This window comes from Nannobrachium achirus (assembly GCF_963921795.1).
Source record: "Nannobrachium achirus genome assembly, chromosome: 10".
NCBI lineage: Eukaryota > Metazoa > Chordata > Actinopteri > Myctophiformes > Myctophidae > Nannobrachium > Nannobrachium achirus.
The window spans coordinates 58,903,771-58,927,844 of NC_137819.1; the positions used below are offsets into that span (position 1 = coordinate 58,903,771).

Here is a 24,074-nt window from a genome sequence, read left to right on the forward strand (position 1 = left end):
TGCAGATACCCTGGCTCTATACACTTAAACTTTATGTTGGTTTGTTTACTGTTGAGTGAGAAAACAATATTGCACATTAAGTTAATCATCTGGGGACCCAGCAAAATAATTTGAGGACCCCCCTAGGGTCCCGACCATAGAGGTCCCGACCCACAGGTTGAGAACCACTGGGCTAACAGTACAGAACAGTACAGTATGAATGGGCTGATCCAGAGGCTGATCAGCTGTTCGTGTCCCTTGTGACGTCACTTCCGCGCTGGATTGCTCCATCTCCTGCTGCGACTGCGAACAACACGACATTAGTGTCCGCGAAGGCGCTTGTTTTCTACATTTTCAAGGGATTCGGGGAATTAGTCGCGACCTAAGGTAGGCAAACTCGCCCGTCGTTTGCGTGTTTCGAGACGAAATGCCTTAAAAAGAGCGACTTCAGCCCGCTAAAGTTCGCCTTTTACAACTTCTGCATTAGCCGCCTGTCTGCTAACCTGGGCTGGAAATGGAATGGACATGAAGCCTATCGGTTGTTTTAATGTTGTCACCTATCTGTGGTTCTCAAACGTTTTCGTGTCGAGGACCCCCAAATTGACACTTATTAGCCCGCGGACCCCTATTTGAACAGATACGCCAGGGACCCCTATAAGAGAAGATTTGAATGGCTCTATCCCAACCATTTTAATGTCAAGGACGCCCAGTTTGACTTGCATTATAGGCTACGGACCATGCTACGGACCCCCATGCATTTCTATCTCTGAGACCCCAATTTAACTTTAATGTTAATTTAACTCTGAGAGTGAGTCTTGAGTTACAGACCTACCTAAGACTAGTGTCCATTTGGTAGCTATAACTATCATTCAGCTGGGGACCCCCTGGAACTCCCTCAAGGACCCCTGGCGTTACCCGGACCCCACTTTGCGAACTTTATCTGAATCTACACTAAAAATGGTTGTAAGAAGTGGGCCTTTGCAACAGTGTGTCGTTAAAGTTAAACGCCCAATCCGACCCTGTCCCTGTTAAATGTTAGGCTTTTAATTTTCACAGATGGACATAGTTTTCCTGTATTTTTGTTTTAGGATAAAACATCTCTCCATTGCCTTTACTTAATTGTTTACGTTCATTGTATCACTGATTATCACCATCAGTCATATCATGCAATGTGTGTGAGCTAAACCAAGCCTAATAGATTGATTCTCTGACAAAATAGTTGCCTTCAGTCAATACTGTTTGGTTGATGTTACTTCAATGCCAAATCTGTGCAGCTGATTCCACATAGAAAACTAAGTGCATCATGTAAACAAACAACCCATCTATGGCAATACTTACAAGCAAATCAACTGTTCAAATAAACCTTATTGCTATAGCCTATAGCTCACATTTTAAATGACGCAGATGCTTTCCTAGATTAGAGTTTAGGCTGCAGCAAAATTATGTAATTCTATAAACTGAGACAAGCTGAGTGAAATGACTAACTAATGATCATTTCTCAAACATGTTGCCAATAAAGTTATTAGATAAAAACACAAATATTGTGATATTTGATATAGTCAATAATATCGCCTGTCCATCCCTATTGCAACATTATATTTCTCTTTATTTTTCTCCCAGGGCCGACTCCAGCTATGTGCCATCTGATCCACCTCGCAGCTGAGGTTTGAATCAGTTTTCAACAGCACATTCCAGCTCTCCTCTTGACGAGCCTGAGGGGCCCAAAACATTTCCTTCAAGGAGTTACGTGCACCAGTGTATACTAGAAGATCATCACTAACACCTTGGCGAGCGATCCAGATCTGACTTCAGGCTTGAAGACCGATGGTTTTGAAACATGGAACAAGGTGTTGCAGACAGCCCTGTCATCCTGGTCATCAAGGCTCCTAACCAGAACTACGACGACCAAACCATCAACTGCTTCCAGAACTGGACCGTGGAGAAACTTAAGGCCCATCTGTCAGACGTGTACCCCAGTAAACCTGTGAGTATTTCACATGGCATGAAAGTTAATAATTTGATCTTTAGGCTTTTAAACACTTTGTTTTATTTTGTATTTATTTGTATATACAGTATTTGTTAGAATCGTTACCAGATAGATAGATACCTTTATTATCCCAAGGGGGAAATTCAGTTGTCCAGTTGTAGCACAGCAGTATACAGTTATTTACAAAGTTACAGAGAAGTAAGAAAAAGATAGATAAGATGAAAAAAACAAGAGCAGTACAGTACCAATAAAGAGAAGGTGCATCAATAGAGGGTGCGAATAATATATAAGTATATATACATAAAGTGTCTTACAAAAAGAGACCGTATCAGTCAATGCTAGTTAGTGCAACAAGTATCTCACTGTCATTGTTAAACAAAGCAAAATACTCAGAAACTACCAACACAACCTAATAGTGCAATGTCAAAAATCAGTGCGAAAAAAACAAAACAGCTCAGAGAAGAAGAAACTAGGAAGCGTGTCACCGCAAGACGCACATGAGCACACTACCAATCATCTGTATAAAAACTGCTGGATGAAATTAACATAATGTTATATTTCCATTTGTTCTCTAAGTATGCGCTTATTCACTTTCAACCTGGCATATTATTTAATCATAATAGTAGTAATAATAATAATAATGCATTGGATTTATAATGTACTTTACATTTAACACATTTACATCAGAGTAGATTGGCTAGCATTTATCTACTGCTGCACCTAAACCAAGCAGCATTGTTTTGGCAACTGAATATCCCTCCCATCTCTATCTACACCAGGGGTGCCCACACTTTTTTGACGCGTGATCTACTTTTAAAATGACTAGCTCAACATGATCTACCCATCCAAAATGTTTTAGCTGAGGGCCTGAGGGGGGCTTTGGAATAGCCAGCACTGGCATTACATTTTAGACAAACACACTTACTGTAAGGGAGAAATAAATGGGAAATACTGGGGGAAATGTCTTCATCCCATTCTGTATGGAAGTGGTAGGTTTTGGGGTTCTTTGTAATGCTACTGACTGGAGGTTTGCCTTCTTTAGAAGCCATGAAGGGAGCTGACACTGACAGGCCCTTCTTGATGTTATATTGACATATTATTTTTATATTTTAATTATATATTTTTAGAGGCATGTCATGAGGTCTACTTGAACTGAAGTACCTGCACACCCTTGGTGATCTACTGGTAGATCACGATCTACCTTTTGGGCACCCATGATCTACACAGTCTACTGAGATCATGACCACAGTATTACGGGGAGACGCTTAGTTTGGATGGTTCAGCGTGTTGCAGTTAGACAGAAATAATGGTCCACCCTTTTGTCTTAACAGAACTGTACTTTATCTACACTTAAGCTGATATTTTGGCATGTACTATACTGAAGAGCCTTGACGTGCTCCTTGTGAAGCGAGTTATTTTTATGTAGGTTATGTCCTGACTTAATTTGAGTAACTAGTGAATGAAAACCCCCAGCTAATAGTGTCTCTAAATAGGCACTTGTGTGCTCACACTGTGCTGAGATGAACAAGGGCTTATTGCCCTTGTTTTTTTTACTATCACACTATCACAGACAGTTCATAAAGAGCTTGTACACTACAGTATGTGTTTCAGAAACCTTAACATATTCTTGAAGTTGAGTTAAATAAAGGTAGGAATTTGGCTAAGAGTGATAGCCCACTGTATTTATAATATTCTTGTTGTTCAAGTCTGTGAGGCTGAATGTGGGGTGGTCACTGGTCAGGTGAAATTCCTTTATGCTGCTTATCTGATTTTAAAATATTTCAGCAGTTATTGTATACATACAGTTGGGGTTGTGCCCCTCTAACCCCACTGGTGGGGAAGTTGTTCTGTGAAATCAGGGCATACTGTCAGTGGCTCTTAGTATGAATAGGGCACTAGGCAGGCCTGGAATTTCGTCATTCTAGGAATGCCAGGGCAGGAAGGCCATCAAATAAAACAAGATTTTAGTCCATTGAAATAATTTGTTGAATTTAAGGGCCTAATCTGCAGTGAAATAGATAAATTATATTATGAAATGAAATAGATAAATATTTACAATCTGATCCTTGCTCAGCCCCGCACCATTCAAAGTGGATCGGTTTAAAGACGGGGACTCGGGAGTTAAGATTTCAGAATCTAAAAAAACAAAAAAAACATTGGTGTCTACATGACAAGAAAGAGACACCGGTGTCTACTGTCTACATATTGACAAGAAAGACACCGGTGTCTACTGTCTACATATTGACAAGAAAGTGACAGAGGAGAAAGTGGTACAGTATGGGGCATTAAGGCCACTGTGGCCTCAGGTCATGCCATTGGTTTGAGGGGCAAAAGGCCAAACTGAGGGGCAACGGCGGCCTCCATGAAATTCCTGCCCTGGCACTAGGTTTAGCATATTCTTTTAGATGCATTTCTTTTTTAGCATGGGTGAATTTAGCTCTGGTCCAGAGCGTTGGCGAGGTCTCACTATACGCACTGATAGGCGGCTGGCTCAAACACAGGACCTGGATTTCTCTGCCCTACCAGGGCTCAACTTCAGTCAAAATAAATAAAACTACTTCGCTATTCACCTAAACAAAGGTAGTTTTGCATTGTTGAAAGTCTATTCTCCGCAGTGGGAAACTTCTCAGCACCGGTCCACTCTTGACACTTTTTGTCGTGAAATAAAATGCATCCACCTCAAGCCACCACAGACACAACCCGGAAATAAGTGGCGGTCGAGTTGGATGCATTTTATTTTATGACAAAAATAATGTATTTTACAGAGTGGGTGGGGTGCTGAGAGGTTCCCCACCACGGAGAATAGACTTTCAACAACGCAAAAGCGTTAGTGAGACCTCGCTAACGTCCTGGACCAAAACTAAATCCACCCATGCTAAAAAGAAATGCATCTAAAAGAATATGCAAAACCTAGCGCCCTTTTCCTACTAAGAGCCACAGACAGTAGGGCTGTCACGATATGACATTTTACATGACGATTAATTGTCACTCGAATAATTGGCGATTAACGATTTAATTGTGTTTTTGTCGTTGATAATTACATTTCTGTTTGGCTTTTAGGCTTTGAAGTTGTACATGGTAGATATGACACATAACCTAAATATACAAAGAAATTACTGACATATTTGACAACTTACTACTTAAAAAATAACTTTGATAGTGGAAATAGCCGATCTACAAGCTCACAACGCGTCGCAATGCGACACGTTGTGAGCTTGTAGATCTGCTATTTCCACTATTTCGGACATTTTTCAACATTCACGATTATGACAAAATAATTGCGATAATGTCAAATAATCACGATTAGACGATTATGTAATAATTGTGACAGCCCTAACAGACAGTATGCCCTGATTTCACAGTACAACGTCCCCACCAGTGGGGACCTCGCTGACGCTCTGGACCAGAGCTAGGGTGGATTAGAGAAAGACAGTTGAACCTCTGACCCTAACACACAGTCCCTTTGAATACACAGCATAGCCTCAGGGAACACAGGTGACCTTGCTGTAGGCCGACATTGTGTCTAATCCACTGTTAAGACTGGATTTATCCTGTAAACTCCACTGCACTCTGTTCTCACGTGGTCAGAGTCCCACCGGCGTCTTATCAACTCCAGCGACGGCGGTCTAAAATAAATAATACATGAGTCAGCATGTCTGGGTTTTTTTGCCACAGAAAAACTCTGATAAGCTGGCTAGGCTGATTTTCTAGGCTGCAACGAAGTACTGTGGTTGGTCAATTCACTCTCGCTTTTTTTTGTTTGTTTCTCTTCTTGGTGGACCATGTTTCAGTTAGGGATGATACCATTTAGGGCTGTCACGATTAGGACATTTTACATGACGATTAATTTTCACTCAAATAATTGTGATTAACGATTTAATTGTGTTTTTGTCGTGGACAATTACATTTCTGTTTGGCTTTTAGGCTTTGAAGTTGCACATCGTAGATATGACACACAACCTAAATATACAAAGAAATGACTGACATATTTGACAACTTTACACTTGAAAAAAGAACATTGATAGTGGAAATAGCCGATCTACAAGCTCACAACGCGTCGCGATGCGACGCGTTGTGAGCTTGTAGATCTGCTATTTCCTCTGTTTTTGACTTTCTTTTAAATATATGAACATTTTTCAACATGGAAACGATTATGACGACTATGAAAAATAATCACGATTATGTCAAATAATTGCTATTAGACGATTATGTAATAATTGTGACAGCCCTAATACCATTTTTCAGTTAGGGATGGGACGATATGAACATTTAATGTCATGATTATTGTGACCAAAGAAATTGCGATTTACGATATTATCGCGATAATCAAAATATCCCAAACATCCATTATCCTGGTGTGGGACATTTGTCCAAAAAATTGCAGATCTACAAGCTTGTAGATCGGCTATTTTTGGACAGCGGCTAATTTTTGGCAACGATTTGCTAGATTTGGTTAAAAGAAATGGTACCCAGTGCATGACTAATAATAGATAGATAGACGATACATTTAAAGTGTTTTTTATCACGATAAACGATAATCCCATCCCTAGTTTCGGTTGTGCGCCATATGTTCAAGCATCTGGCTACTGCATGACTACCACTGCTTAGTCTCCTCTGTGACAACTATGCCTTTTAGTGACTTTGATTAGGGCTGTCACAATTATTACATAATCGTCTGATCGTGATTATTTGACATTATCGCAATTATTTTCTCATAATCGTCAAAATCGTGAATGTTGAAAAATTTCAGAAATAGTGGAAATAGCAGATCTACACGCTCACAACGCGTCGCATCGCGACGCGTTGTGAGCGTGTAGATCGGCTATTTCCACTATCAATGTTATTTTTTAAGTAGTAAGTCGTCAAATATGTCAGTAATGTATTTGTGTGTTTAGGTTATGTATCATATCTGCCATATGCAACTTCAAAGCCTAAAAGCCAAACAGAAATGTAATTATCAACGACAAAAACACAATTAAATTGTTAATCGCCAATTATTTGAATGACAATTAATCGTCATGTAAAATGTCATCGTGACAGCCCTATTATTTACTCTTTCCTTGCAAGAATGAAGGTGTTTTTATGAACGGGTAGCAACCAAGGGCTGATGCAGCCTGCCCCAGGTTGAATAATATGAGAGCAGTGGAGATTACCAGGTGCACTTTTTAAAGAAAACCTGCAAGTCTCTGCAACCGTGCATTAAACCAGTGGTCCTCAACCTTTTCAGGATGTGACCCCCAAAATAATCATATTTTAACTGGGGACCCCCCACCCTGACAAGCATTAAGAGTTGAGGCATTACATTTTGTATAACTCGGTTATATTGAGAAAATAGCAGATCTACATGCTCATGAGCATGTAGATCTGCTATTTTCACAATTTCTGCGTCTAATATATGCCAATTTGGCCAATGTTTAATTTGTCATTTTAGAAGTATTAAAAAGTCCTTAAATTGTCACTTTAGAAATGTGCAGATAGACCCTCTATACACTTAAACTTTATGTTGGTTTGTTTACTGTTGAGTGAGAAAACAGTGTTGCACATTAAGCTAATCTTCTGGAGACCCCCCAAAATTATATGGGGACCCCCCTGGGGGTCCCGACCCCCAGGTTGAGAACCACTGCATTAAACCATTCTTTCTTACATACATACTGTAGCTAAATCGTGAAGAATACTCCAGACCTACTCACAATCCATACATCGTCCCTGTTAACCCACTTCTCACGGTTGTATTTTTAGAGTTCTAAAGACCAGAGGCTGGTGTATTCTGGGAAGCTGCTCTTGGACCACTTCACCCTGAAAGACGTGCTAAGAAAGGTAAAGGTTAGGGGTGTAACGATGTAGTAACTGTATCGAAATATCTTAACTTAAAAAAACGAAGTATATCGAAATGAAAACAGCTAAAATCGAATCGTATCGTTTTATTTTGTATCGTATCGAATCGGCAGTGCAAAGAATCGATTGTATCGATACCACCTACTTGTGCATTGTATTTAGCATTTTTAAGAAGAAAAAATGAAAAGGAGGGGTTTAATTACTTTTCCTTTCCATACAGCTACACTGGTCTATCGATAAATGTGTGTAATCTCTGGGTTCATGTCAAGGTGCAGGTTTGTCACTATAAAATGTCCATGTATTTTGCAGATAATCACTGTGTTTACTTATTTATATCCATAACAATACATGTTTCCCTTAAAAACCTGCACTATCCACACCTTTCACACAGATTTAATTTCTTTGCTAAATAGTTACTATATCGATTTTAAATCATTAAATCGAATCGTATCGTATCGCCATGAATGAACCAATATCGTCCATGTATCGTATCGTCAGCCATGTATCGTGATATGTATCAATATCGCTATTAAAATGTATCGTTACACCCCTAGTAAAGGTTGCTGCTTTCTGTCGGCTAAGGATGAGGCAAATGGGGGAAAACGCTTCACATTGGGCCCTATTCTTTTTTTAATTGTACAAATAGCTGATCTGCAAGCTCACAAGTTGTCAATGTAGTTCGGCTATTTGAAGTATTACTAAATGTTTTTCAATATAGTAAAAAAGAAAAAAAGGGCAAAGAAGTTTAGGGATAAGGGGTAAGGCATGGACAAAAATATAGCTGTTAGTCTCTTGACGAGTTTAACAAATTGTCATACAACAATTAATGGAAAATGTACAATATAGCAGCTATAACAGTACACTAACCCTTTTTTGAGGTTTTGCCTATAATGTCATGCCCAAAATAATAGAGATGCCAATTTGAAAGTGGTTAAATTAACCTGGTGATGGTTCTATTATAAGGCCAATGCATTGACCTGAACTGAATGTTTATGGAGTCTCTTGTAAATATAAAGCTTGATGGTCCAAAATACATATGCAAAAACCAAGATGGAAGTCAAATTGCTCATAAGCTGAAAATAATAGTTCATTTTCCAAATTAGATTGCTGAAAATCTTAGACATCCTCTTAGCTAGCCCTCATAAAATGGAAATTTCTTTTCCATTTCACGGCATCATCAGATATGCAATAGTTTACCTAATGTTTGCTAATGACCTCTGGGGGCTTCTTGCAGCACGATGAATACCACATGCTTCATCTGGTGTGCGCACAACGGACACCTCCCGCGTCCCCAAAGTCCCACTGCAGCAACGTTAACAAGTCCCCCGAAGGCACCTCCGTTGGCCCTGAGGTACGATAACCACACCATCACACCTCTGCACTCGTTGCTGTTAACCCATTTAGGGCCTAGAATTATTGAATGCTTTAACCAGTGAAAAATAGCAGATATACAAGCTCACAGCGCGGCACCGAGTGCCGCGCTGCGAGCTTGTAGATCTGCTATTTTTGGAAAAAAAGTCGTGAAAATGTGTGCAAATCTTGAATATATGTATTTTCAAAGCGAACGTTTTCTAACTCAAATTTTGCTTCTGGGTGGTCCCTGGAACGAAATATTTTGAGATGGGGGGTCTGTGGCCAAATACATATCATTTTGGGGGTCCTTCACATGAAAAAGTATGAGAACCAGTGACATAGTAGTCTCTCAATAACAGACTAACTGAGCTCCAGTTAAGTGAAAAGGACCTTTTCTTTGACGATGGCTGGCCAGATTGCTGACATAAAAACATAGATTTTTCAAAAAACCTTAGAAGGATTCAAAAGACACTTATAGAATCGGGTCAAAATTCAAATTTTCACGATTTTTCAAAAGTAGCAGATCTACAAGCTCGCAGCGCGGCACTCGGTGCCGCGCTGTGAGCTTGTATATCTGCTGTTTTTCAATAGTTAAAGCATTAAATAATGATACACAAAATGTGTACCTGTTCTAAATGGGTTAATTTCATCATCACTGTATGTTTCATAATCATTCACACCTACAGTAGCTATACAGTTGTGCTCGAAATTATTCAGACCCCTCTGACAAATTTTTTCATTAGTGTAGCCACTGTTCCTTTGACTTAGAACTTGTGAACTATGCTCAAAACTGTACTTTTTGGAACATGCTTTGCAATTGTTTTATATCCTTTTACTTTTTTGTACAAAGAAATAATCTCTTTGAACTTTTCTGACCATTCCTTAGACTTAGCCATGTTTCTAACTGCTCTAACCACAGTCAACAAGTCAACAAACTTCTAGTCAGGCCAGATTGCACATCTGATGCAACTATTTAAGCCCTTGATTAGTTGATTACAGATGTCTTCAGGTGTAATTAAGAGTTGAATAATTGAAAGTGAAAGTGGCGTTGAAACTTGCAAAGTGGCATTTAGCATTGAATTTGGGAATAAAACACAACAAATGTTACTTTTGTTGAGCTATTTACATTGTTCTTTTATTTATTTCCTTCATTTGTCAGTTTGTGAATTTAGCTAATAAACCAGATTTGCAGAGGGGGGTTGAATCATTTTGAGCACAACCCTATATAGCTCCTACTGAATAGATTCTGTGTTTGCAATATGACCATACATTGTTGTATAAATCTAACTCTAGCTCTTTTGTTTTTCATGTTTCAGACCAGTCAGAATTCTGGTAGTGCCTCAGCTAGTCAGAACAGCTACTCGTCTTCTCCCGAGGAGAGTGGTGATGGGCTGAGACATCGAGCGGGTCCATATCCTTACTACCCGATGCATCATGCTTTCATGCACGGGTAAGAGTGTACTCCTGCATCTCTCGAGAAACATCGTCGTATTACTGATGCCCCAAGGGAGGCCTGTGTCAAGTGTTAAGTTGGTTTGGACCGGTACAGAACCTGGAGTGTGGCATGAAAAGTGAAGGCAAAAACACACATTTATACTGGGCAAATCCGACACCATTTGATCAAGAGGCTGATCAAGACATTCTAAAACTAATTTAAATTAATAATTTACTCCATCTTACTACTGCAATGTGAAGGCGTGTGCACAAAGAAATCATTCACTATTTTCACAAAGCTCAACCGTTTCCTCTAACTACATCTCTCAATCCAGGCAATATAAGCCCTCGTAAATGTAAAGCACGACTGAATGCAGAAGGGATGTTTGATGACCTTGTGACTACAATCTTTTCTCTTTTCCCAGATACTCGTGGAACCAGCATGCCCCACAGCCAGCCCCGCTCACCAATGTGAACACTGCAGCCATGTACCCCCCCATGACGCTGATGTGGTGGCAGCAGCTATATGCTCAGCAGTACTACATGCATTAGTACGTCTCCTCGTGTCTGTATCTCACATCACTGTGAAACAGTTGTCAAAGTGAAATCAAACCATAAAAACGTTTGAATTTCAAATTCTCTCTTAGCCCGGCCTATATAGTACTTAATCATACAACGAATAGTAAAATAACTCTACAAGCTACCGGTATAAACAATATAAAACATACACACGATACCACACTGACAGCAACACATTCTAATACCTCCATCTCTCCTCAGTCAAGCATGGGCTGCCTCTACTCAGCCTCTCAGACCAGAGCAGGCCTCGGCCCATCGACCGTCCGGTCTCCCCAACCAGCCTCTGGCGGAGGATCGTCATGGTAACCCACAGGTCCAGATGAACGCCCAGGGAGGCGAGGTCCTGAACGAGGACGAGCAGAACGGCGACTGGCTGGACTGGGTGTACACCGTGGCGCGCGCCGCCATCTTGCTCAGCGTCGTCTACTTTTACTCCACCTTCAGCCGTTTCCTCTTGGTGTTTGTCGCCCTGTTGGGTTTCTACCTGTGAGTTCCCTTTTCTTTTCTTGAATCTTATTCCAAATGGGACATTTTTGGTGTCTGTGTCAAGTACTTGAATGATCATATCAGGGCCGATATTGGGGTGAAATGAATATTCGACTTAACGAGCCAAATTAATCCAATTACATTTTACTAATCAAATTGGTTTAGTGGTCAATAATCTAAATATTTCTTTTGCTATTTACAAATTTAACAAAATGTTAATGCTCGACTTTGTTCGATCTTAGACAGGTTGTGTTTTTGCTTGGTAAAGCTGTTTGGGTTCAGAAAATGTACAGTATGATGAGCATGCTCTATGGTATTGAATTCTCAAGACGTTGATGAAATGTTTGCTCATGATGCCATGATGCAGCAGTACGTTTCAACCAAACGAGCTGCATTTTGAGTAGTCGTGTTACTTGGCAACAAAAGTGTAATTTCCTTCCTCGCCTCCTTCATGCTCCCTGTCTTCTGTGTGTTCCCTAGGGGACAAGCGGGCTGGTTTCAGAATGAACTCCGTCTGCCAGGAGACGACGTGGAGGGAGAGCTCCATAACCCTGATTTACCAGAGATGGTAGTCATTTCATTAATCCTTGTAACCTTTATCAAGAATATTTCCCCAAGCTATTAGGGGGGCTATTATCAAGAATTTACATAGTCTTTTTCAGAGATGCCAGTCTACAACTCAACACATTTGAAAAGGAAATCAGTATTTGAAACTGACAGCACTGAGTTGTATATATCTATATCACTAAAGCTATATACAGTATATTTACAGCATATCACTACAGTTACCGTAGCACTATTTCTAGAGCACTAAGTAACGTATATCTCTATGCTAGAGCTGGTTGATATGGACAAAATCATCACAATATTTTGACCATACTGTACCTCTATCAATATTGTGACAATATTATGGTAAATAGTACAAGTAGACAATCTATCAGCTGAGCTTTCAGATCAGCTATTTTTGAAAAATGTACAGTTTTTTAAAGTATAAAATAGAGTGGTTAAAACCAGGAAAGGACAACACTTTTTGACGAAACAAGATTTTACGATGCGATATCCCAAATCCCGGACGATGTCTAGTTTTCTATCACGGCCCAGCCCTACTCTCTAGCTCTATATTTCCGCAGTGTATATGTCTATACTAGAGCTACACATATTGCAGCTGGCACTGCTTTGGCCTGTTTGATCCAATCAGCCCTTCATCTCATTCAGGAACGGGTGATGGATGAAGGCCTGGATGATGACGGAGAGAGCGGAGAGGAAGGGGCAGAAGATCCTAACGGTGTCCCCCAGGCGGGCTTCCTGTCCTCCACCTGGTCCTTCATCATAACTTTCTTCATGTCACTCATTCCCGAGGGGCCGCCTAATGCAGCCAACTGAGTTGCAGGGTGAAGTTGCCTTTTAGGGAGTGACTCGGAAGTCAGAGGCGGGTCAGCCTGCCGGTCTGTGCAAGCACCGCCCTTGAGTACAATCAATCCGTTAGTGCAGTGTTTCTCAAACTTTAAAATGTCAAGGTCTCCCCTCAACTCTGACAGTGTACAAATGGAACCAAATGGACCCGTTAGGGTTCATTTGGTTCCATTTGTACACTGTCAGAGTTACAGACTTGTATGGGTCAATTTAGACCCCCATAAAGGAACCCACAGAGTCCCTGGAATCCACTTTGAGAAAAGCGTTAGTGCACACTGTCAGAGTTACAGACTTGTATGGGTCAATTTAGACCCCCATAAAGGAACCCACAGAGTCCCTGGAATCCACTTTGAGAAAAGCGTTAGTGCACCGACCATATGCTCCTTATGAGTTTGTGTAGACCCGAGGTTGAATCTGATTCCCGTCTTTTGAATTGATTATGTTCAAATAAAGACGGTTTTACAACAACTGCATGGCTTTTTTTAAGTTACACTAGCCGATTATTTTTTCCCCCTCCCACTCGTTATGCCAATTGATTCTCCCCATACATTTCTGTGTTGTCACTACTATTATACCCTACTATAGCCCCCACCCAGAGGACGTAGTGCCTCCACCCTACTCATATTTGACTCCCCTGGAGGGGTCACCCCTGAAATTGCACAGGTGATCATGCAGCCTGGCAGGCTAATCAGCCTCCAAGTCAACATAAAAAGGCACCTTCACCCAGTAGCGCAAACCGAACGCACACACAGGCAATGACAGTTCCCCATACTAACATTCCTCAGTTAAAACAGAGGAGCCACCTTTGCTGACCTGCTACCCAGAGGAAGTGTTTCGACAAATATTAAGTCTCCTACTTTGTTTTTCTCTTGGAGTCCACATGCGAACGGCGGTGTTGACTTTCAACTCAAAATACACTGGAAACTCACATCCCTAAGTATCAATATGGAACCACCGCTCATCAGAGGACTGAGGACTCTTTTCTGAAGCAAAGACAATGGATTTGAAAGTGTGCAGTGACTGAATCCTTGGAAACCTGGATTAGTGAAATAAACAACGTTCTTTTATTATGGTAGAAACAATACACAGTTAGTATCGGTTACTATAATTTGTTGTATACTTGTAGATGGTGAGCATCTTTGTAATGTACCAGGCAAAGACTACTTCTGTTACACAACCTGAACAACTGTTGTCTTCAATACTGTAGTTGCAATATTTGTCAAACTTGGATATATTGTATTGTTCACCAGCTTGTAGTGGCTGTATACAAAGACTGTTTAAAAGGGCTACTTTAGTTTTATCAAATACAACCAGTTGTAACTAACTTAAGTGTATGTCATGACAGTTTTCTTAGAACTTAATCGCATGCTTTTTGGTCTCAAAAGTATACAATAAACACTGTCTTAAATGGGTTGTTAGTTTACACATTTTAGCAGATGCTCTTGCCTCTTATCGAGAGCACCTTGGAGTAATGGAATGAACCCTAGGGCCTAGTTAAGTGATCAAGTAAAGAGTGGCAAGAACTCACCTAATTGCTGCAACATAACTAGGGTAACGGGTAAACCTCAAGCTGTCTAATTAGCATCTGTTGACAAGCATACAGCATGCATAACATACAAGGAAATAAGGAGTTCTACGCTTTACAGACTGGTGAAACATGGGGAGTGAATCTGCAGTCCTGGGTGGGGCCTCAGAGTTAAATCCACAGTTTGGGAGCCAAAAGGGTCAATAAGTATTCATGTGATGGTAACACCTTAAATCAGGTCACATTAGTTGGACAGGTCCTGGGGACCACAAATCATACAGAAAATAAGTGGCTGCTGCCTCATACAGTATGCCAACAAACTTATCTCAAAACTAGCCAACAGTCTACAAATGCATATGGTTTGTACTTGAGTTTGTAAAGAAAGAAAGAAACACATGTTTTAGGTTTCCTGGGCTTGATTAATTATGGGTTTGGAAGGCTGGCATTCTTGACTTTAGGATTGCTGCCCATGTTTGCCTATATTAAACGTCAACGTCTGTATACTGTACGCCACAAGGGGATCTGATACACACCAGAGTGTTGTTTTAGAGGACAAATGCAATTTTCTCAATTGTACTAAAACCAACATATATGACACTGAAGTAGTACCATACAAAATTACTGGTCTGAACAAGCCAGCCTATATCCAGTTTCCAGTGATGGAAGTACTTTTACTCAAGTAAATACTTTGAAACAAAACCAGTAGGCTAGTAGTCAGAAGGGCCTAAATGTAGCCTTTAAAATGCAGATTGAACTAGAAGCAGTGCTCTTCCGAGCACAGGTCTCCACCAGGCCACACAAATCGGCCTGTTATAGCGCCACCATGAGGCTGATTTAAAAAATGTGGGGCAGAGGTTCTGAATTGGCATCCAGGGAGTGTGTGTGCTCAGTTTGGCAGCGATCGGGCCAACGGCGCCAGAGATTAGCTGGTAACAACCAGGCCACACAAATCGGCCTGTTATAGCGCCACCATGAGGCTGATTTGAAAAATGTGGGGCAGAGGTTCTAGATTGGCATCCAGGGAGTGTGTGCGCTCAGTTTGGCAGCGATCGGGCCAACGGTGACTGAGATTAGCTGTTCACAAACTGCGAGGACGCACGGACGCACGGACGGATGGACGGACGGACGGAGGGGAAAACATACTCTCCCTCAGCCTTCGGCTGGTGGAGACAACAATGTACAGTACAGTAAAGTTACTTCCAGGAACACTGCAATATCTGTGTGCCTGTGCAAAAATATTGGCATGGCCTACCTTCAAGATGGCATCTTATTCATTTCATTGCAGCTTTCAGCAACACCAGAAATTAACCTGAGGGAGAAGGGGGATTTGCCATTTATTTTACATTTCATACAGTATGAAACTATAGTAGTAGCCTATATATTTTACTTGAACTCTGCATGTTACAAAAACTTATGGGGCAAAAAAATGACCTGAGGTGCAACAAAACAGTGAGTGTGAGCTGTCAATCAAGCAATGCATGGCCACAGACTCCACAGACACACAGGTAACATGTGACATCATCCAATTGGTAGCATGTTTTAATTAGGCCTAGACTGTCTGCACCTGATAACAAATCCAAGCTGAATCTTTTGAACACAAACAACACATCGTTCAAAAACACTCACTCATTCACCTCCTGATTTCTACCTGTAGCCATGTTCCAGATGCTTTTGAGAATCCTTGCTTTCTCTGAATGTGTCAGAAACATCAACAGCAGTCCTTTGCCAAACGTCAACACTGACAGCAGTCCCTTATTGCCAAAGAGTTGGATTGAAGAGGCCAAGGAACTCATGCAGTCAAACCCAGAGACTGTTGAGGAGATGGCGAGCAGCAGCGAGACGGTCGTGGAAGGGGACGAGTTGATGGACGAAGACAGGAACGCAGTGGACAACTTATGGACACATAAGCGCATCTCGGTGCCATATGTCATCAGCCCGGAGTTAACCAGACGCACAAATGTCATTAAGGCAGCAATGGACATGATATCCGAAAAGACCTGTGTGTCCTTCCATCCAAGGATGGCTGAGCTGGACTACCTGCATTTCAAGAGGAGCTACGGGTGTGCTTCCTATATTGGTCACATCGGTGGACCGCAGACGCTCTACGTCGGGCCTTACTGCCATAAAGGTAACATTTGTCATGAGATTCTCCATGCCCTGGGCCTCCACCATGAACAGACACGGCCGGACCATCATCATTACATCACGATTCTTTATGAAAATATCATCGCTGGGAAGACGAGGAACTTTAAAGCGATACATGCGAACATGTTAGGATCTCGTTATGATACTTGTTCTATCATGCACTATGGACCTAGATATTTCTCTTCAAATGGCAAACCCACCATCATTGACAAAACTGGCAAGTCACAAATGGGACAGAGAGGTTCCTTGTCGGAACTTGATATTGTAAAGGTCCGCAAGCTGTACAAGTGTGATGCCTAAGGCGAGGTTGCCAGTGTTCTCTAACCTCAAGCATGTTTCAAAACATCAGTTGGACTCTATTGAACTGACACAAGACTTCTTGTGCTTCTTCTTGTCAACATCATCAACACTACAGCTTACGGTTACCACTGGAGGGCGCTGGTGCTCAACACAGAGTGGAAACTGCAACATGACCCCAACATGTTGTGCATCATGGATCTTTTTGAGTGATGAGTAGGCCTACTAACCCAGAACCTTCCAAGACCAGAAGCTTTCCAGAACCCATGAAGTTATTTGTGTTCTTTAGTTTCCATTACAACCAGAACCATACCTAAAGGGGGAGGTATGGACTTAAAAAAGAAAACTATATACTGTTCATTGCAACATGTTGTGTGTTGTCTATTTTTGCAAAAACAAGGTTCAGTTTGTATGGAAAGTTGGAAACACACCCAGAAGCTATGAAATGGCCTACTTTACACTGAACAGTATTTTATTTTTACAATGTGATTTCACCTGCTTGTATTACCTCACTGTTTACCAGTTCAGTTGATCATCTAGGCCTACAGACAATAAAGCTCTACTATTGCAACTAGCATGCTTACTCTTGGGTCTTTACTTTACCATACTTACAATGAGGTTAATATTAATTCATTTAAAATCTACTTGAATGTATCTGACGTGGGAGTGTTCCATACAGTGGTGGAAAAAGTACCCAAATACGTATCAACACTGCAATGAACTACTCTGTTACAAGTCTGGAATTAAAAATTCACTTGAGTAACAGTACAAAAGTATTGATATTAAAAGGTACTGCTTTCTACTCATTATGCAGAATGTCCCAATTCACAAGTTTTCAAATGTGTAAATCTTTTGAAAATAGACACGTTGTGAGGTTGTAGACCGGCTATTTTTAAATGGACAAAATGTATTTTGGGCTGAAGTGGTTAATGGTGGTATGTTTTGTAATAATAGTAGCTAAACTTTTCAAATAGTTGTAGTGGAGTAAAAAGTGCAAAATCCATCTCAAAATATTAGAATATTCCACACAACCACTCAAAAGAAGGATTTATAATACAGAAATGTCAAACTTCTGAAAGGTTATGTTAATTTATGCACTCAGTCAGTATTGGTATGGAATACTTTTGAACAAAATGTCTTCATCGATGGGGCGTGACATGAAGGTAGTCAGTGGTACTGCTGAGGTGTTATAGAAGCCCAGGTTTGCTTTGATAGAGGCCTTAAGCTTATCTATGTGGTTGAGTCTGGTGTCTCTTATCTTCCTCTTGACAACACAACACAGATTCTCTGTGGGGTTCAGGCCAGTTTTCTGGTCAGTTAAACCCAGTAATACCATGGTCAGTACACCAGTTACTAGTAGTTTTGGCTCAGTGGGCAGGTGCCAAGTGCTTCAGACTAAAGGAAATCATCTCAACAAAGCTTGTCAACCTACGGAAGCACAACGTGCTCTAAAATCCCTTGGTAGATGGCTGTATTGACTTTGAACTTGATAAAAGACCATGTGGGCAAAACCAGCATTGCATTTGTATTGCTGGTGTTTGTCCACTATGTTTTAACTGACCAGCAAACTGGCCTGACCTGAACCTGCAGAGAATTTGTGTTTTGTGTCAAGAGAAAGATGAGAGAAACCAGACCCAACCACACAGATGAGCTTCTATCAAAGCAAACCTGTGGGCTACCATAACACCTCAGCAGTACCACAGGCTGATCACCTTCATACCATACCCCATTGATGAAGACATTTTATTCAAAAGTATTCTATAACAAGTACTGAGTGCATAAATTACACATTTCTGTTTGACATTTCTGTATAATAAAACCTTTTCGGTGGTCGTGTGGAATACTCTAATATTTTGATAAACAGATTTTTGATTTTCATGAGCTGTATGCCATAAAAATCTAAATTAAAACAAAAAAAGCTTTCGAATAATGCACTACATGCACAATTAATCTAAAATATATGAAAGTTAAAAAAATGGTATTGCAGAAGAAAATGAACTTTTACACCATATTCAAATTTTATTAGATGGATCTGTAGTTTTGGCATGCTGTTTGATGGCGGAAAACGATGCTGAGTGAATAAATATATGAATAAAGGAACAGCAAACTTGAATGTAATTCTATGCTTCTATTGCTTTCTGTCATCCATTACAAAAAATAGCTTTCATCCTTCCTCAGGAGTTCAACAGCAGGATATTCTCTGCATTACTGATGTCAGGTTTGTGAAACATCACAATGTGGTCCATTGACCCTATCAATTTGAAGGACCCCCAGTTTTATATGAATAAGGCCACGGACCCCCATTTGATTAATGTTTATGCTTTTACGAAAAAAAAAAAAGTTTTTTTATTCTAATAATTTCACAGTTTGGCAGGCTCAGCACCAAGTTAGGGGGATGTGTGTTAGTGTTCTTGAACTACTAGAAAATATAGCCATCAAATATAATATTATAGCCATAGGTGTTTTTGTTTTCAGTGCCGAGTCAGGGTGGAGTTATGCATGTCACTGTCCTATCCTATACCCCCTCTATCATTTTAATCTCCAGTTATTATTATTATTATTATCATTATTTTACTTAAACTTGAGGTGCAACAAAACTAACAGGAGATTTAGAGCAAGTATGCATGGCCACCAAGACTCTGATGGCCACACAGGCACTCAGGCAGCCACGAGGTAACTGAAAACACCTGTATGAAGAGTGTTCCAGCCAGGGCCATGTTGTGACATGACATCATCCAATTGGTCCCATGTTTTGATTAGGCCTAGACTGTCTGCACCTGATGATAACAAATCCAAGGTGAATCTCCACACCGTCCAAAACACGCGTTCACCTCCCGATTTCTGTCTGCAGCCATGTTTCAGATGCTTTTAAGAATCCTTGCTTTCTCTGAATGTGTCAGAAACGTCAACAGCAGTCCCTTGCCAGAGAAGAATTGGATTGAAAAGGCCAAGGAACAATTGCAGTCAAACCCAGAGACTGTGGAGGAGCTGGCGAGCATCGGCGGGACGGTCGTGGAAGGGGACGAGTTGACGTACCACGACAGGAACGCAGTGGACAACATATGGACAGAAGAGGATGTGGAGGGGCGCATCTTGGTTCCATATGTCATCAGCCCAGAGTTAATCAGCGACGGCCGCACAGATGACATTGAGGCAGCGATGGCCATGATATCCAATGTGACATGTGTGTCCTTCCATGAGAGGACTGCTGAGGATCCTGACTACCTGCATTTCCAAATGATGGGCGGGTGTGCCTCCTATGTTGGGCGCAGCGGTGGAGCGCAAGCGCTGTACGTCGGGCCTTACTGCAATAAAGGTAACATTTGTCATGAGATTCTCCATGCCCTGGGCCTCCACCATGAACAGACACGGCCGGACCATGATCATTACATCACGATTCTTTATGAAAATATCATCGCTGGGAAGACGAGGAACTTCAAAGAGATACATGCGAACATGTTAGGATCTCGTTATGATACTTGTTCTATCATGCACTATGGACCTAGATATTTCTCTTCAAATGGCAAACCCACCATCATAGACAAAACTGGCAAGTCACAAATGGGACAGAGAGGTTCCTTGTCGTTACTTGATATTGTAAAGGTCCGCAAGCTGTACAAGTGTGATGCCTAAGACGAGGTTGCCAGTGTCCCCTAACCTCAAGCATGTTTCAAAACATCAGTTGGTCTCTAGTCGTCACTGGGCTGTATTGTAATGCAACTGAACAACTGACACAAGACGGCTTCATCATTGTCAACATCATCAACGCTACAGCTTATGGTTACCACTGGTGCTCAACACAGAGTGGAAACTGCAACCTGACCCCAACATGTGCATCATGGATATTTTTGAGGACTGAGGAGTAGGCCTATGCCTGCTAACCCAGAACCTTCCAAGACCTGAAGCTTTCCAGAACCCATGAAGTTATTTTTTTTTGTTTGTTTTATGTTTCCATTACAACCAGAAGAACCATACCTGAAGGGGGAGGTATGGCCTTAAAAAAGAAATGACAAGCTTAAAAATGATCATCTGTTCATTGCAACATGTTGTGTGCATGCAGATTGTCTATTTTTGCAAAAGAAAAACAAGGTTCAGTTTGTAAGGATTCTATGAAATTGGCCTACTTTACACTGTACACAGTATTTTATTTTTACAATGTGATTTCACCTGCTTGTATTACCTCACTGTTTACCAGTTCAGTTGATCATCTAGTGCCAGGCCTACACAATAAAGCTCTACTATTGCAACTAGCATGTTTACTCTTGGGTCTTTACTTTACTGTACTTATTAAAATCTACTTGAATGTATCTGATGTGGGTGTGTTCCATACCCAGTGGTGGAAAAAGTACTCAAATGTTGTACGTATCGGGGCCTGTTGGCGATGGGGCCTCTCTGTGGTGAGTTTGCATGTTCTCCCCGTGTCTCCTTGGGCATAGGCCCTCAAACAAAAACATGCAGTAGTCCTGGTTTCTATACTACCCCTAGCCAGCCGGGTGCTCCCCAATGTCCCCTGGCGCGGCAGGGGGAGAGCGGAAACCAGGACTACAGGTTAGGTAGTCACCGGGTGAGAAAAATGGGTTGCAAAAATCGTGGGATAAAAAACATCAAAATAAAAAATAAAAAAATGTTGTACGTATCAACACTGCAATGAACTACTCTGTTACAAGTCTGGAATAAAAAATTCACTTGAGTAATTCACAAGTTTTCAAATGTGTAAATCTTTTGAAAATGGACACGTGAGGTTGTAGATCGGCTATTTTTAAATGGACAAAATGTATTTTGGGCTGAAGTGGTTAATGGTGGTATGTTTTGTAATAATAGTAGCTAAACTTTTCAAATAGTTGTAGTGGAGTACAAAGTGCAAAATCCATCTCTCAAAATATTAGAATATTCCACACAACCACTCAAAAGAACGATTTATAATACAGAAATGTCAAACTTCTGAAAGGTTATGTAAATGCACTCAGTCAGTATTGGTATGGAATACTTTTGAACAAAATGTCTTCATCGATGGGGAGTGACATGAAGGTAGTCAGTGGTACTGCTGAGGTGTTATAGAAGCCCAGGTTTGCTTTGATAGAGGCCTTAAGCTTATCTATGTGGTTGAGTCTGGTGTCTCTTATCTTCCTCTTGACAACACAACACAGATTTTCTGTGGGGTTCAGGCCAGTTTGCTGGTCAGTTAACCCAGTAATACCATGGTCAGTACACCAGTTACTAATTTAGTAGTTTTGGCTCAGTGGGCAGGTTCCAAGTGCTTCAGACTAAAAGGAAATCATCTCAATAAAGCTTGTCAACCTACGGAAGCGCAAAGTGCTCTAAAATCCCTTGGTAGATGGCTGTATTGACTTTGAACTTGATAAAACACCATGTGGGCAAAACCAGCATTGCATATTTGTATTGCTGGTGTTGGTCCACTGTGTTTTAACTGACCAGCAAACTGGCCTGACCTGAACCTACAGAGAATTTGTGTTGTCAAGAGAAAGATGAGAGAAACCAGACCCAACCACACAGATGAGCTTCTATCAAAGCAAACCTGTGGGCTACCATAACACCTCAGCAGTACCACAGGCTAATCACCTTCATACCATACCCCATTGATGAAGACATTTTATTCAAAAGTATTCTATAACAAGTACTGAGTGCATAAATTACACATTTCTGTTTGACATTTCTGTATAATAAAACCTTCTTTTCGGTGGTTGTGTGGAATATTCTAATATTTTGAGAAACAGATTTTTTTATTTTCATGAGCTGTTTGCCATAAAAATCTAAATTAAAACAAAAAAGCTTTAGAATATTGCACTACATGCACAATGAATCTAAAATATATGAAAGTTAAAAAAAATGGTATTGCAGAAGAAAATGAACTTTTACACAATATTCAAATTTTATTAGATGGATCTGTAGTTTTGGCATGCTGTTTGACAGCGGAAAACAATGCTGAGTGAATAAATATATGAATAAAGGAACAGCAAACTTGAATGTAATTCTATGCTTCTATTGCTTTCTGTCATCCATTACAAAAAATAGCTTTCATCCTTTCTCAGGAGTTCAACAGCAGGAGGATATTCTGTGCATTACTGACGTCAAGTCTGCATGTGAAACATCACAATGTGGTACATATTGACCCTATCAATTTGAAGGACCCACAGTTTGATATGAATTAGGCCACATACCCCCATTTGATACAAAATGTATGCTATTTTTTTTAATAATTTCAGTTTGGCAGGCTCAGCACCAAGTTAGGGGATGTGTGTTATACTGTTCTTTACTAGAAAATATAGCCATCAAATATAATAATAATAGCCTAGGTGTTCTTGTTTTCAGTGCTGAGTCAGGGTGGAGTTATGCATGTCACTGTCCTATCCTATACCCCCTCTATCATTTGAATCTCCAGTTATTATTATTATCATTATTTTACTTGAACTTAAGGTGCAACAAAACTAACAGGAGATTTAGAGCAAGTATGCATGGCCACCAAGACTCTGATGGCCACACAGGCACTCAGGCAGCCACGAGGTAACTGAAAACACCTGTATGAAGAGTGTTCCAGCCAGGGCCATGTTGTGACATGACATCATCCAATTGGTCCCATGTTTTGATTAGGCCTAGACTGTCTGCACCTGATGATAACAAATCCAAGGTGAATCTACACACCGTCCAAAACACGCGTTCACCTCCCGATTTCTGTCTGCAGCCATGCTTCAGATGCTTTTAAGAATCCTCGCTTTCTCTGAATGTGTCAGAAACGTCCACAGCAGTCCCTTGCCAGAGAAGAATTGGATTGAAAAGGCCGAGGAACAATTGCAATCGAACCCAGAGACTGTGGAGGAGCTGGCGAGCATCGGCGGGACGGTCGTGGAAGGGGACGAGTTGACGTACCACGACAGGAACGCAGTGGACAACATATGGACAGAAGAGGACGCGGAGGGGCGCATCTTGGTGCCATATGTCATCCGCCCAGAGTTAATCAGCGACGGCCGCACAGATGACATTGAGGCAGCGATGGCCATGATATCCGATGTGACATGTGTGTCC

At 40.9% G+C, this 24,074-nt stretch overlaps 1 protein-coding gene across 1 annotated transcript; it reads left to right on the forward strand.

Moving 5' to 3' along the window:
• Positions 1 to 262: 262 nt before the first annotated feature.
• Positions 263 to 14,361, forward strand: LOC308293304 (homocysteine-responsive endoplasmic reticulum-resident ubiquitin-like domain member 2 protein). Its single transcript, XM_080735754.1, has 9 exons — positions 263 to 366; positions 1,600 to 1,963; positions 7,706 to 7,783; positions 9,036 to 9,152; positions 10,471 to 10,604; positions 11,014 to 11,139; positions 11,369 to 11,653; positions 12,134 to 12,221; positions 12,869 to 14,361. Exons 2-9 carry the CDS (start codon positions 1,817 to 1,819, stop codon positions 13,034 to 13,036), a joined length of 1,143 nt encoding a protein of 380 aa, XP_080591880.1. The 5' UTR covers positions 263 to 366; positions 1,600 to 1,816; the 3' UTR covers positions 13,037 to 14,361.
• Positions 14,362 to 24,074: the final 9,713 nt, after the last annotated feature.